We start from the raw sequence: 14,348 nt of genomic DNA on the forward strand, positions 1-14,348 counted from the left end.
CCTCACCTCTCGAGAGAAGCATAGTTTCTCTCTAAAGATTGTATAATGTATTTCGTATGAAGTTTTTGTGGCAGTGAATAAGGGAAGGCACGGAGAATATCATAAGGATGATCTTTTCATTGATATAATTCCAATAAGCTGTTGATAGACTTGTCTTTGTCTACACTATACCAATGATATTTAAAAAATAGCCACTAGTTATCAATATACTTCATGGTTATGCATTATAAAACGTTAAAAATAATTAAGTCTCTCACACAGATCTATTTTAGGTCATATTTGGCAGCCTCTTTGTGGAAACAATGTGATCCAAGTATGTCTAAATAGGTGGTTACGAACTTTAACATAATCATAATATTTAAAAATCCTGTTTGTGAAGTTTTAAGGAGTAATATGGGCAATATATAATTGAACCCTGTTTAATTAATTTCAGCATATAAAGTAATGATAATGCTCCTGCTTCAGCATTTTCTGAACTCACTTCCTTACTAAAGTGTTACTAAAACATCCACTTTCCACGCTCCCAATTGTGGCAACTAAGGCCATGTCTCCGTCACCACACATAGGCATGATACATAAGCTGTGATAGAAACTGTGAAGAGAAGCCAGTAAAAGAAATAACAAAATCGGGGATGTATGCCATTTTTTGGATAGTCTCAACTCTTTCTAGGTCGCACATGTATTTCGGAAGACGAACAGTACAGCAGACTGAGTCTGCTGAGCCCCGACCGTGTTTTGTATTCTGATTACCCGTGGCGTATTTACATCTATGTGTAGTAAGATGCTGGTTTACCAAAAAAAAAAGAGGAAATAACAAATCCAAGATCTCATTCATTTTGCACACAGAACAGCGACCATTCCAACTTTGAAGATAGATGTAGAAACACTTACATGCTCATCTGACAAGGAAATAAAGGTTTAATTGCATGGCCCATGTTTACAAGTTTAATAGAACAACAATACAAAACAAGGACTTCATCTAGGAAGTACTTTAGTTATAGGCTGCTGCAGCTTACCATATCTAAAGCTTGAATTCCACAGTTCTCCAAATCATGCATCATGACTGATATCTCTTCAAATTAAGATCAACCTCTAACTCCCTGCGCTTCAACTCCAATGCCAACCTTTCATTCTCAAGCTTCATCCTTTCATTCTCCATCCTCAGCTTGTTCAGTTCTCTGTCTTTCTTCTTACTGAATCGTTGCCACTCGAAGCTCTGCTTTTCAAGCTCCAGCATCTGAAGTTGAATTTTCCATCTCTGCTCTTCCAGCTGAAGTAATGGAAAATTCTTAGAGTGCTTCTGCCCCCAAGCAACAGCAGACATGTCTTGGGGATGAGGCTGTAACCCTGAAGGGTCTCCAAAACTCACTTCTTCATGGTCCACCAAATGCTTCAACCTTTTCGGTAAGCATGAATCCCCAGCATCGCCATGCAATATTGCAGCATGCTCCTGAGCATCATCTTCCTCATCGTCGGTACCTGCGCTTCGATCATCTTCATCGTTATTTCCATGCACAGCCCTCCTTGTGTCATGCTCATCTCTACTACTGAGAGCCAGCTGCAGAGATCGTCGAAGCGCCAGATCGTGAGGTAGATGCAACCGATTCGCATTGTGATATGAGCACATCTCCTCATAGAATAGTTGCTTTGAACTCAAGATCTTCTTCACTTCATCCTTCAGCTTATCAGATATGTGCTCCATTTGGCCCAACAGGGCTGGATTCTCCACCACCATGCAAGCTGTGCCCCTTCCAAGAATATCTATGAGCCTTTTGTATCTCTTGTTGAGATCATTGAACTTGTCTTCACACTGCTGAGGAGAAACATAGCAGCCCCTCTCTGCCATCACTCTTGATATAGACTTCCACTTCCTCTTTTTCTGCAGTACTGCACATTTTCTCCTCCCGCCATTGTTATATTCCGGCATGGCATCCTCTCCTATGTAGGAAACTGCAGTTATCAGTAGCCTAACCATTCGATCGGTCCACTTCATCCGCTGCCATGGAGGGCCCTTCTTCCGTTTGCCAGCATCATCCTGATCATGGACTCCGTCCTCGGTGAAGCTCGCATCGCCATCATCACTCATGGAGGTTTTGAAATCTTTCATGTGATTGGCATTTAACGGGAAAACTTCGTGCATTATTGGTGAGTGAACCATCAATCTCTGATGTTGGATGCTGCTTGCCTGTTGCGGGTGGCGACGAAGGGACTCTTGTGGGTGGTGTTGATGATGCTTGCGCACAGAACCTTGCAAGTCCAGTACCCCATAAGAAGCAGGCATCATGTTACTGGCTGGTAAACTTTGCTCCATCTATTGTGCTGAACTTTAGACAGAAAACAGCCTCTTCGCACTCGGTATATACCGAGGATGCTGCATATGACCCTCCCCAAACCTCGCAATGGCAGGAGTCTCGCCGCCCTTCTTTTAAGAGCTTAAATTTGCCTGTTTTGTATTGAGAAAAGTTTTCAAATCTAGCATCAATTTTTCCCAGCAATAAACTTTGATGACATGCTTCTTGGTAACTTCTATCTGCTGTCGTGGAACAAAAGATCAGAATGGATCGAATTGTTAAACTTTTTTTTTTTTCTTCCTTTTGCGAGGTCTTAAATTAGACTACTTCATGGGAAGAAAAAAAAAAGGAGCTTTAACTCAGAAGCTCCACCTGGTTTCTCCACAACAATCTCAGAATATTCTCAACAAAACCTACCTGAATCTTAGGTAAATAAAAAAGGCTTAAAGAGAAGTAAGATAGTACGAGAAAATCATAAAAATCCTAAACGTAAGCGAGACAAGAGAGAAAATCGATCAAAATCACCACCAAATCTTCTTCATTTATCTGGAAAACCAATAACCATCAGAAATTTCAAGTTCAGCTTCAGATTTCTCCATAGATAACGAGATCCAAACTCCAAGAAAAACCCAAAATGAAAGCCAAGGTAATCAAATATGACTTCACAAACAGATGATTATCGGACTTACCTGGATAGAAATGCCTGCATGAGAAGCCCAGTCGAAGTTATTTGGACGAGAAAGTCTGAGTTTTTCTTTACCTTTTTTTTTTTTGTTTGTTTAAGGCGAGGTTGCCGGGGAGTTTTAGAATCACCAAGGAGACCACCTGCCGGCCTTGGTGACGCACTGAAAGGAGGTTGGTTTTGATACATTGCATGGGGGAGTGTTGGGTGCAACATTTTTGGGACCACATGACCCCACAGCCAGTGCAAAGAAGTCCTCACGGAACAAGAACTGGTTCCCATGCATTGAACGCAACCCAGGGTTGGTGCGCTTTGAACAAGGTGGTTTTCAGTCAATATAAAAAAAAGGAAAAGGGATCGTTTTGTTTTCCAACAGTACTTCTAGTAAATTTATCGTAACATATTTAATCCTAGCTACTGTGTAAGAGTTTTCTACTTGGCCAAACTCTTGGTAGAGTAGTCAATAACAGCTAATCAATCACACGCCAATGTGATTGTCGGATTGTGTGAGGTGGTCGGATTCTAGGGAGGCATTTGGAAATAGTAAATAGAAATGTGAGAAGCAAACTACTCCAACGCCCTCATGTGAGATGGTGCAAATTATAGAACAGGCATTTGAAAAAAGAAAGTTGGAAATTTTACAAGTAAATTGAACTCCAATCAGTACTGAAAACTTCTATTGGAGTCCAATCATCAGTGAGGTTTTCTAGGCTTCCTTTTTCTCTCGAAATTTATTGTTTTCTATTTATTGATATGTAACTCAATATTAAGCTTTTCAGTCTTTTGAAGACTTCCGTCGGTTTCCTTTTTTCTATAGTCTTCTTGATAGTAACGTAGCTGGTTGTGCTTATGTGAAAACAGTTTGAGCAGCTGATCCACTGAAAGAAAAAAGAAAGAAAAGAAAAGACTCCTGACGGGCTTTGTCACGAGTCACAACCCACTACCATTTAGGTGGATTGCTGATCAAACTAGCATACAAAACTCTTTAGTTACATAAAGTGAACTTCAAATGAAAAACAGGAATGAACAATTAATTATGCCTAATATATCCAACTCCACGGCCATCGATCTTCGAAATTTAGATCAAATCGGGGTGAAGGGCATCACCATGCTGGAGAGAAATATCATCCAGAATTGCTTGTCCAGCCAACCAATCTAATACTTGATTACCTTCGCAACAAATATGAGTTGCCACAAAAGTATTCTGAGATTCTCCGTCATGCCCTAATATCGAGCTCCACCTCCATGAACAGCGAAATTAAGGCCAAGCCAGGCTCAAAATAAAGCTCTCTTTACAATATGTTCTTTTGCCAGTAATGAATATTTGATGTATAAAACTAGAATAAATACTGAAACGGTGCTCTCCCAATTGCCCAAAAAAGCCCACTTCGATCGAGTTGTGATTTATAACCGTTTGTAGAAAGAAAAAGAAAAATCCGCATCCAAATAGAACTGGGAGAAGCCGTGTGTACCTTCGTTACGATTAAAAGTTTAAAACCCCCTCTTCCACCTCCAAGGTACGCAGCGAGCCGAGCGAGAGGAAGAGAGAGAGAGAGAGAGAGAGAGATGGCGAGCGAAGAAGAGAGCGCGGTGAAGGAGCCGCTGGACCTCATCAGGCTCAGCCTCGACGAGCGCATCTACGTCAAGCTCCGCTCCGATCGAGAGCTTCGTGGAAAACTTCACGTAATCTCATTCTTACCTCTCTTACCAGATCTCTTTCCCCCAAAATCTGTTCGTTTTTCGCTGCCAAAACCCCAGAATCAGCTGTCCGTATAATTCGTAAAATCCTTTTCCTTTGATCGTTTGTGTCTCCACGATCTCGGGCATGTTTCGTCCGTGGATTCTTGATCTTGCCCGAGTATTTCCGGGGGAAAAATTTTCTTTTGTTCCATTTTTCTTGATTAATGGGATAAGAAATAGGGTGTTCTAGGGTTTGAACCCGTTGGCTCGATTAGTTGATAGAATCGATCGGAGATATAGACCATACTGCTGGAAACAAAGAAGAAAACTTTTTTAACGTTAGTGATTTGGAACCTAGTAAGGGTAAAACCAGTTTCATGGGCCAATAATGTAGCAGAATCATGGGAACAAATAGTATTCGTATAAAAGGAAAACCTTGTGGTTAGTACGGGTAGGCTGTTCGGGTTTGTTGAAACCGAACCAAACCTAAGATTGAAAGTTGGACGGAAAACCCTTCGGGGGTGAAAGCCAATGCACTATAATCATGAGGAATTAGGGACATCAGGGTGGATAAACGCTCACCACGGTTTGAATTCCGCACCAGATATGGAGCATGAGTGCAGTGAGGACACCTCAATTTCTTGCTATAATGGAGAAGCAAAAACAGTTACAGGGAGTCCACAAAAGAAACTCAGTGAGCTTAGTGTATCTCTTCAACTCTAATCTCCTTTAACCCTGTACTTTATACACGTTTAGTCCATTATATGTCGAGGAAGTAACCAGCAGAGGGAATCTACCAGGTGCTCCAGACAATAGTAGCTATAATGATTACAAGAATGCAGAAGTCTTACAGTGACTACCTTTTTTATTAGAAAAATAATTGGCAGTAAGTTTCTTCTTTTCTTTAAGTTTTACCTTTCTTTAGAATTATATTTATACACATGTGTATTACCAAACCACGCCACTATTACCAAGGCTCTAGATATACATCTTTTGAGAATATGCCTCAATGATGTATGGTTAATAGTGGCTCTGATGAATGGTTTCGCTAGAGTGGGTGATAATGATATCACCATTTTAGGAAATGAGTTCCATGAGAGAAGCAAGAAAGTCAATCTACTTCGAATATACAACATGGATTCTAGCGATGCAATGAATTTGGACCCTCATGCTGGTCCAAATGAATCAATCTTCTCATTGGTTGCATTGATGTGGTCCCTCTACGCCTAGAACACCAGAATATCGAACCATGAAAGTATATTGGTTGGTGATTGCAAGGCACCAATTGTACATGTTTATATAATTATATCCATTTATTTCTCAAAAAAGCGAAGTAAATGTTAAACACATGATAGTCAAACCTGCTGTTTTAATAGAAAAGAAAGTAGCTTTAAGGGATTTTTTTCTTTTAATATGCTGAAGTGATAATTGCATTACCTAACCACTTGTCTTCAAATTCCACCCTTGCTAAATTGCTCTTGCTTTTGTGCTCAGCTGTGCTTTTTTTTCTCCCTCTACATCCTGTTTAAAACGTGAAAATATTGTGATTTTCATGTTGATGTCAGATGATGTATGAAGATGTTGTTATACCATGGTATCTATGTGCAACAAATCCTACATATTTGCAGTGAAGTTCCATCCAGATACAATTTGCCTTATTGTGGCATCTTCAAGGAAACATCACTGACATTTAAAATCTCTCCTCATTTTAAATATGTTACTTAAATTATATATCCACTGCATTTATTTTCATAGCTTGCTCAATCCGCAATTTCTTCGTTGCATGGACTGCCAGCACTTCTAAAGAAATTTGAAGGAGTATCTTGGCATGTTAGAATTATTCAAAAGGCTGCCTTTGCTTTGGTCATATTCAAACGTCCATTTGCTTGTTGACTATCTAGATTGTGACCTAATATCTGTTTCATCTTAAGTTAGCACTGTGTAGACACTGATTTTTCCTCTGCTTTCAGGCATATGATCAGCACTTGAATATGATACTTGGGGATGTTGAAGAAATAATTACTACTGTAGAGATTGATGATGAAACTTATGAAGAGATTGTCAGGGTAAGCAAAATCAATTTTTGTACTTTTTGGCTTTGTGAAGCTGACTTTGTCGCGAGAGATAAGTAACTATTCATAGTAGTGTATTGGAATAGTCATTGGTATTGATCTTTGTAAAGCTTGCTCGGATCCTTGTTTTTTGGTTTTATTGGTGTTTTCTACAATTCTTATTATTGTTGTCCTTCTTTTCAATGAACTTTGTCGATCAACTAAATGTCATGGGCGATCAAGTTTATGAGATGTTCCAGCCATTTTCAGATTTGTTTAAACCAATCGGTTTGATGATGGTCCTGACAAGGTTGGTCCAAATTAGTGCTTTAAGAGTTGATTTCTAGGTCCTTCATGATGTTCTATAGGTTGATGTATGTGATTGTATAGAAAGATTTGCACTACATGTTTATGAAACATTCTGTTTTCATATTTGTTTAAATTGAATCTGGTTAGAAACTAATCCTAACAAAATCGATCCAAATTAATGATTAAGTTGTAAGTTTTTAGGCCCTTCATGATCTGCTTTAGATTGATGTATGTGGTTGTATGGAAATACCTGGACTACATATCATAGAAGAGGTCAGTATTCAGTGGAGAAGGAAATAGCTATTGAAACACCCTCAACCTTGGTAACTTCTTGTTTGGAACAAATGCTGGAGTCAGACACCAAGATTATTCGGCACTTAACGAAGAAATCTGTCTATTTTCTTAGAATTACAAAAGCATTGAGACTTTCAAGCAATGTGGCTAGCAATATCAGCTGAATTGTGAAGCAATCATCTTGATACGTCCTGTAGTTTTGCTGGATGAGAAAGGTGACTTCTCTGTTCAGAAGGAAGCTATAGCTATTATTCTGTGATCTTGGCCAACAAGTACTCAAGCCTTTGTACAATGTGAATGGTTATATAGTTTAAATAATTTTAGCCATTATATGCTAGCCTTTCAGTGAGCAAAATAAAAAATGTTTTAATTTTACCTATTTGTTGAAGCTCTTGATAATCTACCAGATTTTGACATCAACAGTTAATTTTAGTTCCTGTTTTCTTGGTGATTATTTACAAAGTTACTGATCATTGCTTCTGTTGAAGTAAATCCATGATTTCTGATTTTTCTTATCAACCGTTCTTTCAGACCACCAGGCGCACTGTGCCCTTTCTTTTCGTTAGAGGAGATGGAGTCATACTGGTTTCTCCACCTCTGAGGACAGCATGATCAAGCTGTAGAATTAGGTCAATGGTGAGAGGTCACTGGTGGACTTTGTGTCTCCAATATTGACTGCTGTGTTACTGTCCTTTTCCCTTTTGGATGACAACCAACTGCAAGTTCTCGAAATTGTAATCATCTATATGTTAGGTTGGAAACAGATATGAATATCTGTATTATCTGTGATAAGCATGTTTAATTTTAAGCATCCTTGTTACGACTGTTGATTGGTTGAATGAATTAAATTATATTATCAGGTTGGGTTGTTACTGTTTTCTAAGTCTTTTTTAATGTGGCCATATCTTCATCCATAAATCTCTCCTGCCATAAGAGGTCTTGTATGCCTTGTGTCTAAGGGACTTTTGTTTCCTGTGTTTTTTGATAGGGTGTGCCCTTCTGATGTTGTGTTATTTAAGAGTGCCAAAGAATTATTCGATCAGATCTTTAGGCCTCAAGTTCTAGAATAATTGAAAACACTTAGGCTTGAACCAGGAGCAGCACCTCTTCATTGTCACTTTGCTGCGGGTTCGTCTGGGAGGCTTTAGGCGCCTCATCAGATTGAGGGCCTGTTTGGCTGCCTATCAATTGAGGCTACTGAAGAACTGGATATGTGATATTGAAATTAGAATAACTGCTTTTCAGTTGAGCTCAACTGTCACAATAATGAGTAATTTCAACTATCAATAGCGTATGTAACTCAAGTAGTCATAGATTTGCCCCTAATTCATAAGCACTGTAATAATTTATTATTGTGAGATGCAGACCTTCATCTTTCTCAAAACAAACACTGGATAAGTTGGCTTGTGGTCAAATGTGGTATTTGTTGCAGTGCTACCATTACACTGTCATGCATGCAATCAACATATGTTCAACTGCAGGCAAATAAATATCTAGGAATTCGAATGGAAGGTTCATTTTGCAGTACACAATTCCATGCCCTGGAGAAACATCTTTCCCTTTGATTCTTCTCTTTTTTTTATGCCCCTCAATGATAAGCAACAGTTAACAAATAAACATTTAGGAATTCAGAATGAGTTTAATTTCAAAGTACGCCATATCATGCCCAAGATCTACATCTTTCTATTATATTCTTCACTTGTAAATATTCCTCTAAAATGTAAGCTCACATTAAACATTGTTGATCCAAGAACTGCTTTGGTAATGTTATATCATGGATGAAGTGCAGCTGAGCTCAATGTTCACGAGCTCAGACTCTTGCCTGCTCGGTCCTCTCCAAGATGAAAATGTTGCCCTTGTCATCCCTCCCAATCCGCAAGGTGTCGTCAACATATCTAATGATGTTTAGAGAAGACAAAAAAGCGCAAAAGGATATCCATATCAAAAGGACAACTATTTTTTTTTCCTCCTTAACAGAAGATGATCTAATATAGGCATATTGTTGGATTTTTAGATTTAAGATTGTAAAGAGGATACGTTATTTCAAGCCAACCTTCTGGATTGAAAATGGCAAGGAGAAGATCGTAATTCTTCTGAAAAATACTCATCAACTGTGGTATCCCCACGTCAGCATCAGTCAGGAGGATAAAGCTTTTAGTCATCTGAAAAGAGTTCTCTGTGGTGTGGTTGCAGATGGTTTTACCTGATCCGGAGTAATGCTTGAGTTCTCAAGTTTAATGTCAACTCTCTGTGACAGAACAGATGCAACAATGAACTTGAGAAGTAATTTCATGATCACGAACTCCTTGTAAGTCTAGAGTTTGAAAGATGGGAGTTGTCTCACAGTTTTGGACACAATCTTGTAGGATGCCTCAATTGTCAGCTGCCCTGTCAGCAACTTGAATGCCCTCACATTAAACTCAATCACATTGACTGCCTTTTCCTGTGAGTATTGAGAATCTGAAGTTAAATTTTCCATTTACTTGAAGCAATAACAGAAGATTATGGCTTTTTTGCTTACATTATTATAACATTAGACACAATACATCCTCTACCAATTTTGGAACATTGCCATTAGCTCTGCTTTACGTGCCATTGCATAAGCACTTGTGCTGTTTTGCAATGTGATATAAGTATATAACAATTTAGTATTGAATAAAATAATACATCAATGTTTAAGCACTTATTTGCACCTAGTCATTACTATACCCAACCGATTAGGAGGATATCAAGGGTGGGTTTGTCTTTGTCCATGTAATGAAGTGGTGCGACATACTTAAAACTGCAAAAAATATTTTTTTTATAACAAAATTTCAATGTATTAAAAGATTTTTTTTTGAGGTAAAATTTCCATTAAAGATTTTTCTATTTTATAAGTAAATGCCCCAAAATTTTTAGATGAGTTCTTCCCAGATAAAGGAGGCAACCAGCACAAATATATACGGTGCAACACAATGGACAGCCTCTCCCGAGATACTATTGTGATAACTTCAGTCAGGCCAACATGCGGAGCCCGAATATTTATGCATGCATGATAGGCTTTCTTTTACTTGTTGGATTAATGTGATGAGCTTACAAATTCTACAGAAGAATGGATCTCACCTTTGCAACATCAATTATCTGCATGAAGTCACCAAGAGTGATGAAGTCACGCAATCCGAGCTTTGTTCTCTTAGCCCCCAGTATTGTAATTGTGCTGTAAACAAGCTTCCAGCATCCATCCACCTAGTTTTCTCCCAAGTATTAGCATGTATTACCGGAGCAATCATAAATATGATTAAATTGATTAAACTTCAAACAAGAAATTGGTCCCCAAGTTGATACATGAGGTCAACAATTTGCTCGCTCAGTATGAAAAGGAATTCCATTGTTCAGTTCCCAATTACCATCTACTTGTTTGTCAGGTAAGGTCCCTGCAAGTACACTTGCTCAATCTGCATTTAATTTCTTTGGAAAATATCCAAGATCTCATCGAACTGCCTTTAACAGAAAGTTTATGCATAAAATTTTCAATCCAGCTAAGCAATCAAGACTCCACTGTCTGAGAAGCAGTAGGTAAACTTCATACATATTAGTATATTTTTCAGGTATCAAAATGGTTGCTTTTATGGAAGTAGCTGTCTGCTTTTTGTTAGCTCAGCAGCTCAGTTGTTTGGGGAACTGCAGGATTATTTGAGAACACAAACTTATCTAAACTTGATGCTTGTAGAAGAGGCTAATTTTGATTAGTACTTGCTTGTGAAAATTACAGGAGATTGAGATGAAGAATTATTTGTAAAGTGTTAATTTGTTCATTAGATGCCTTTGAAACTAACTTGAATCACAATAAACTTCATGATGCTACTTGAATCAAAATTCTGGGAGCGGATGTATTATGGATAGTGCAGAGAAACAGGAGGTTGACAATAATATCAAGAGGTGATTTTGTCAGAGAAACCTAGGAATTCTGTGTTGGTATTAGCGCATGAAGCAAAGATGATGAGCCCTTTGAAAAAGAGAGGCACTCAAATCAGTGTTGGAAAGCAAGGCGAAAGATTAATGAAGACAATGAGGAGCAACCAAAATAAAGCCCTAACTTGAAATGAGTGATGAAGAAAGATATATAAAACTGACCATAAAAATATTGTTGGTTTTGGTTCTAACATTTCTGATTGGACAAATAAGATTACATCTAACATTTCGAGCTATACAAAAAGAAAATAAAAGATTTGGATGACTTCACTTAGTTACCTGTGTCACAAACATGAAGATGACATTGGAATACCTTATCTAACAGATTATCAGTTGGCTGAGGGGTGGGGTTTTGGGACTCCAGTAGCTCCACCAGGCCTTCGATCTCCAATTTCTTTGCAGATGGGACTCCAAAAATCCCTCTGTTAACACCTTAAATTCATGACGAACCATTATCACCATTGCCATCACACATCTTGCTTCAACAAAGAGATACATACTCGCTTGTGGTTCTATCATGGAATATATATATATAGACAGCAGAGCAACATGAAACAAAACCAAAGACTTGTAGTAATTCACATTACCTTCTAATTTCTGGTAGAGTGCCGATCTGATCTCTTCAGCTGTCTTGTAATCTCCTTGGAGTTGTTTGTCTACCCCTTGGTTGCCAGTGGCATCATCCGGTAGTCCAGCAGTCGGTGCTGTTGTTGCTGAAGCAAAGGCTGACTTCGGTCTCTTCCCCGATGGGTAGTCTCTGCCCTTGGGGCTCTTGATTCCCAGTTGGGTGGATCGGTTCGCCTCGAAGTGCCTCATCGTTGCAGCATTGCGGCAAGAAAATGGTGGCCAGATGAACAAAGCAGCCATTGTTCTCCAACCATAAGAAAACTTCGGTTGACCGAAGAAGATGACACCAGGGGCTTCAGCACCGTGCGGTAAACCTACGGAATGTTGAGCTCCAAAAGACTGGGTCCACCGGCCGAAGAGGTTTACGGTCCAAAAACCCAGCCTCCACAGGTACATGGAGCAGCTCTGTCCAATGTGTGGCCACCTTCTCGAGAAGATAACGGACGCCGACACCACCTCTTGAGGGACAACTGGGCCTGGACTGGAGGCCTGCATTTCAAGGATAAAAAACTTATGGTAAGTGGTATAAAAACTTATGGTAAGTTGGACTCAACTATTGCAGCAATCCACGACCTCACCCCCACAAATATATATATATAATATATATATATATATATATATATATATATATATATATATATATATATATATATATATATATATATATATATATATATATATATATATATAATTAGATTTATTGATTCTGTATAAATATTCAAGATCTATCCAACGAATAACCAATATAAAACTAAATATACACTCATACGAATCCTCATATACTCTCTCCGTTTAAATTTTGACGTGTTCGTCAAACTAAGAATTCAAATCCATTCAAACCTAATCACAAGTACCATGCTTAGTTCATGGTCAACTCCAATGGATCAATGCTGCAGTATCTCCTAATCCACATAGATTATGGACTTAGTCCACTCTACTACCATTTGTAACAACCCACCTCACCAAAAAAAAATAGCTAGAAGGTATTATTTGGGTTTCTTGATTCTATATAAGTATCCAAGACCTACCCACGAATAATCGATGTGGGACTAAACACATGCCCGCACACATGGTCTGCTGAATCGGTCGGAACCGACCGGTTCAGCCTGTACTGTACCGGTGCTAGTACAGCCACAGAATTTGGTTCCGACCCCAAAGAGAGAAAGGTCGAAAAGAAAAACAGGAGAAGAGGGGAAAAAAAAAAACAGAGAGAGGCCCACGCACAAGGGTGCGAGCACGAGTGGGGAAACGCGTCCCCCACTCGCGCCTGCGCGCATTCCATGCGTAAGGAATCGCTCGCGTGCGGTTTCCCGCATGGGCTCTCCACGCGAGGTAGCGAGCCCACGCGAGGGGCTTTTAATGCCACAGAGTGGCATTTATTGCCACTCTATGGCCGAACACGTCAACACATGTTTTTTTTTTAAGTGGAACCGGTACCGAACCGACGTACCGGTGAAGACCGACCGGTACGTCGGTTCGGTCGATTCCACGTACTTTGCCCGTATGGGTCCTCACATACTCTCTCCATTTAAGCTCTAACATTCTCGTTAGACTAAGGGTTCAAATCTATTCAAATTTAATCATAAGTACCACGATTGGTCCGTGGTCAGCTCTAATAGATCCATGCTACAGTATCCCTCAGTCTACATAAGTTATGGGCTTGGTTCGCTCTAACATCATTTATAACAACTTAGGATCTCACCTAAAATGGCTAGCCCTAAGATATTATTTGGATTTCTTGAATATGTAAAAACACCCAAGATCTATCCAACGAATAAACGATGTGGGACTAAACACATACATGCACGGGTCCTCACAACTATAGTATTCAATAAATGGTGCAAAGTAAATGGCAAAGGAATTCTAAAGTTGAACAATGACAGCAAGCTCATATGCCGCATGATGTTGAAACCAACCTACCTTGAGCCAAAGAGAGGCCGTGGACGTGCACCACCTAAGATTAATAATAGCTACCGGGCTCAACTTTTTAATTATGCAAACAAACAGCGTTTAATAATCCTGGATACGTCTAGCATCACCCAACAGCTCACCCGTGTTTCTGTCATTCCAATCAACAATTGTTGCAGTTAACAAACACAATCCGAAGATACAATCCGAAGCCTGAAAGAAGGATCCATCGCGACGTCAACCGTTGGATGACGAAACAGCTGTTTTGTAATCTATGGAGGCGAACGAAAGATTCGGAGCGCTCTGAGATCTGTGCAAAAAGCGATCCAACGGTCAATCATTTCTAGGTACGATCCGAACCTTCTTTTCAGACGGTAGCTCAACCGGTAGATAAATTATATTCCTTAAAAAGGACCCTTCATCAAGTTACCCGGAATTTATCCAAAGTCGGCAAATATTATGCGGAACCCGTGACGTAGGGACTGGTAAATAGTTAATTAACCTTTTATGGAACTTTTCATAATTTTTTCATGCAGATTTCAGACTTTTTTACAC

General features: G+C 39.2%; 3 protein-coding genes across 7 annotated transcripts; 1 reads left to right on the forward strand and 2 right to left on the reverse strand.

The window, feature by feature from the left end:
* Positions 1-811: 811 nt before the first annotated feature.
* On the reverse strand, positions 812-4,347 carry LOC103703173. 3 transcript variants are annotated; one of them, XM_008785936.4, is made up of 2 exons: positions 2,981-4,347; positions 812-2,443 (listed from the first exon to the last, which is right to left on the reverse strand). In XM_008785936.4, the coding sequence occupies exon 2, from the start codon at positions 2,309-2,311 to the stop codon at positions 1,058-1,060; it is 1,254 nt and encodes a 417-aa protein (XP_008784158.2). In that variant the 5' UTR covers positions 2,312-2,443; positions 2,981-4,347; the 3' UTR covers positions 812-1,057. The 3 variants fall into 3 exon arrangements, with proteins under 3 accessions (XP_008784158.2, XP_008784156.2, XP_008784157.2); XM_008785934.4 differs by having other exon boundaries at positions 812-2,530; XM_008785935.4 differs by having other exon boundaries at positions 812-2,533.
* Positions 4,348-4,387: 40 nt separating this feature from the next.
* Positions 4,388-8,179, forward strand: LOC103703172 (sm-like protein LSM3B). The gene is made up of 3 exons (XM_008785933.3): positions 4,388-4,656; positions 6,624-6,719; positions 7,839-8,179. Exons 1-3 carry the CDS (start codon positions 4,540-4,542, stop codon positions 7,917-7,919), a joined length of 294 nt encoding a protein of 97 aa, XP_008784155.1. The 5' UTR covers positions 4,388-4,539; the 3' UTR covers positions 7,920-8,179.
* Positions 8,180-8,775: 596 nt separating this feature from the next.
* Positions 8,776-12,308, reverse strand: LOC103703169 (fibrillin protein 5 homolog). 3 transcript variants are annotated; one of them, XM_008785930.4, is made up of 7 exons: positions 11,846-12,308; positions 11,572-11,690; positions 10,410-10,532; positions 9,652-9,750; positions 9,511-9,555; positions 9,345-9,418; positions 8,776-9,172 (listed from the first exon to the last, which is right to left on the reverse strand). In XM_008785930.4, the coding sequence occupies exons 1-7, from the start codon at positions 12,279-12,281 to the stop codon at positions 9,118-9,120; spliced, it is 951 nt and encodes a 316-aa protein (XP_008784152.2). In that variant the 5' UTR covers positions 12,282-12,308; the 3' UTR covers positions 8,776-9,117. The 3 variants fall into 3 exon arrangements, 2 of the variants coding, with proteins under 2 accessions (XP_008784152.2, XP_008784151.2); XM_008785929.3 differs by having other exon boundaries at positions 8,776-9,202; positions 11,846-12,307; XR_005513596.1 differs by having other exon boundaries at positions 8,776-9,202; positions 9,361-9,555.
* Between the last annotated feature and the right edge of the window lie 2,040 nt (positions 12,309-14,348).

Source organism: Phoenix dactylifera, chromosome 10 (genome assembly GCF_009389715.1).
Source record: "Phoenix dactylifera cultivar Barhee BC4 chromosome 10, palm_55x_up_171113_PBpolish2nd_filt_p, whole genome shotgun sequence".
NCBI lineage: Eukaryota > Viridiplantae > Streptophyta > Magnoliopsida > Arecales > Arecaceae > Phoenix > Phoenix dactylifera.

What these genes read in the sequence shown, in the direction of transcription:
- LOC103703173 (XM_008785936.4), bottom strand. Translation starts at nt 2,311, where the DNA reads ATGGAGCAAAGTTTACCAGCCAGTAACATGATGCCTGCTTCTTATGGG.
- LOC103703172 (XM_008785933.3), top strand. Translation starts at nt 4,540, where the DNA reads ATGGCGAGCGAAGAAGAGAGCGCGGTGAAGGAGCCGCTGGACCTCATC. An exon ending in AGCTTCGTGGAAAACTTCAC is followed by an intron (nt 4,657 to 6,623) that starts GTAATCTCATTC and finishes CTCTGCTTTCAG; the next exon opens with GCATATGATCAGCACTTGAA. An exon ending in CTTATGAAGAGATTGTCAGG is followed by an intron (nt 6,720 to 7,838) that starts GTAAGCAAAATC and finishes CCGTTCTTTCAG; the next exon opens with ACCACCAGGCGCACTGTGCC.
- LOC103703169 (XM_008785929.3), bottom strand. Translation starts at nt 12,281, where the DNA reads ATGTACCTGTGGAGGCTGGGTTTTTGGACCGTAAACCTCTTCGGCCGG. An exon ending in CTGATAATCTGTTAGATAAG is followed by an intron (nt 10,533 to 11,571) that starts GTATTCCAATGT and finishes GGAGAAAACTAG; the next exon opens with GTGGATGGATGCTGGAAGCT. An exon ending in CAAGCATTACTCCGGATCAG is followed by an intron (nt 9,419 to 9,510) that starts GTAAAACCATCT and finishes GGGATACCACAG; the next exon opens with TTGATGAGTATTTTTCAGAA.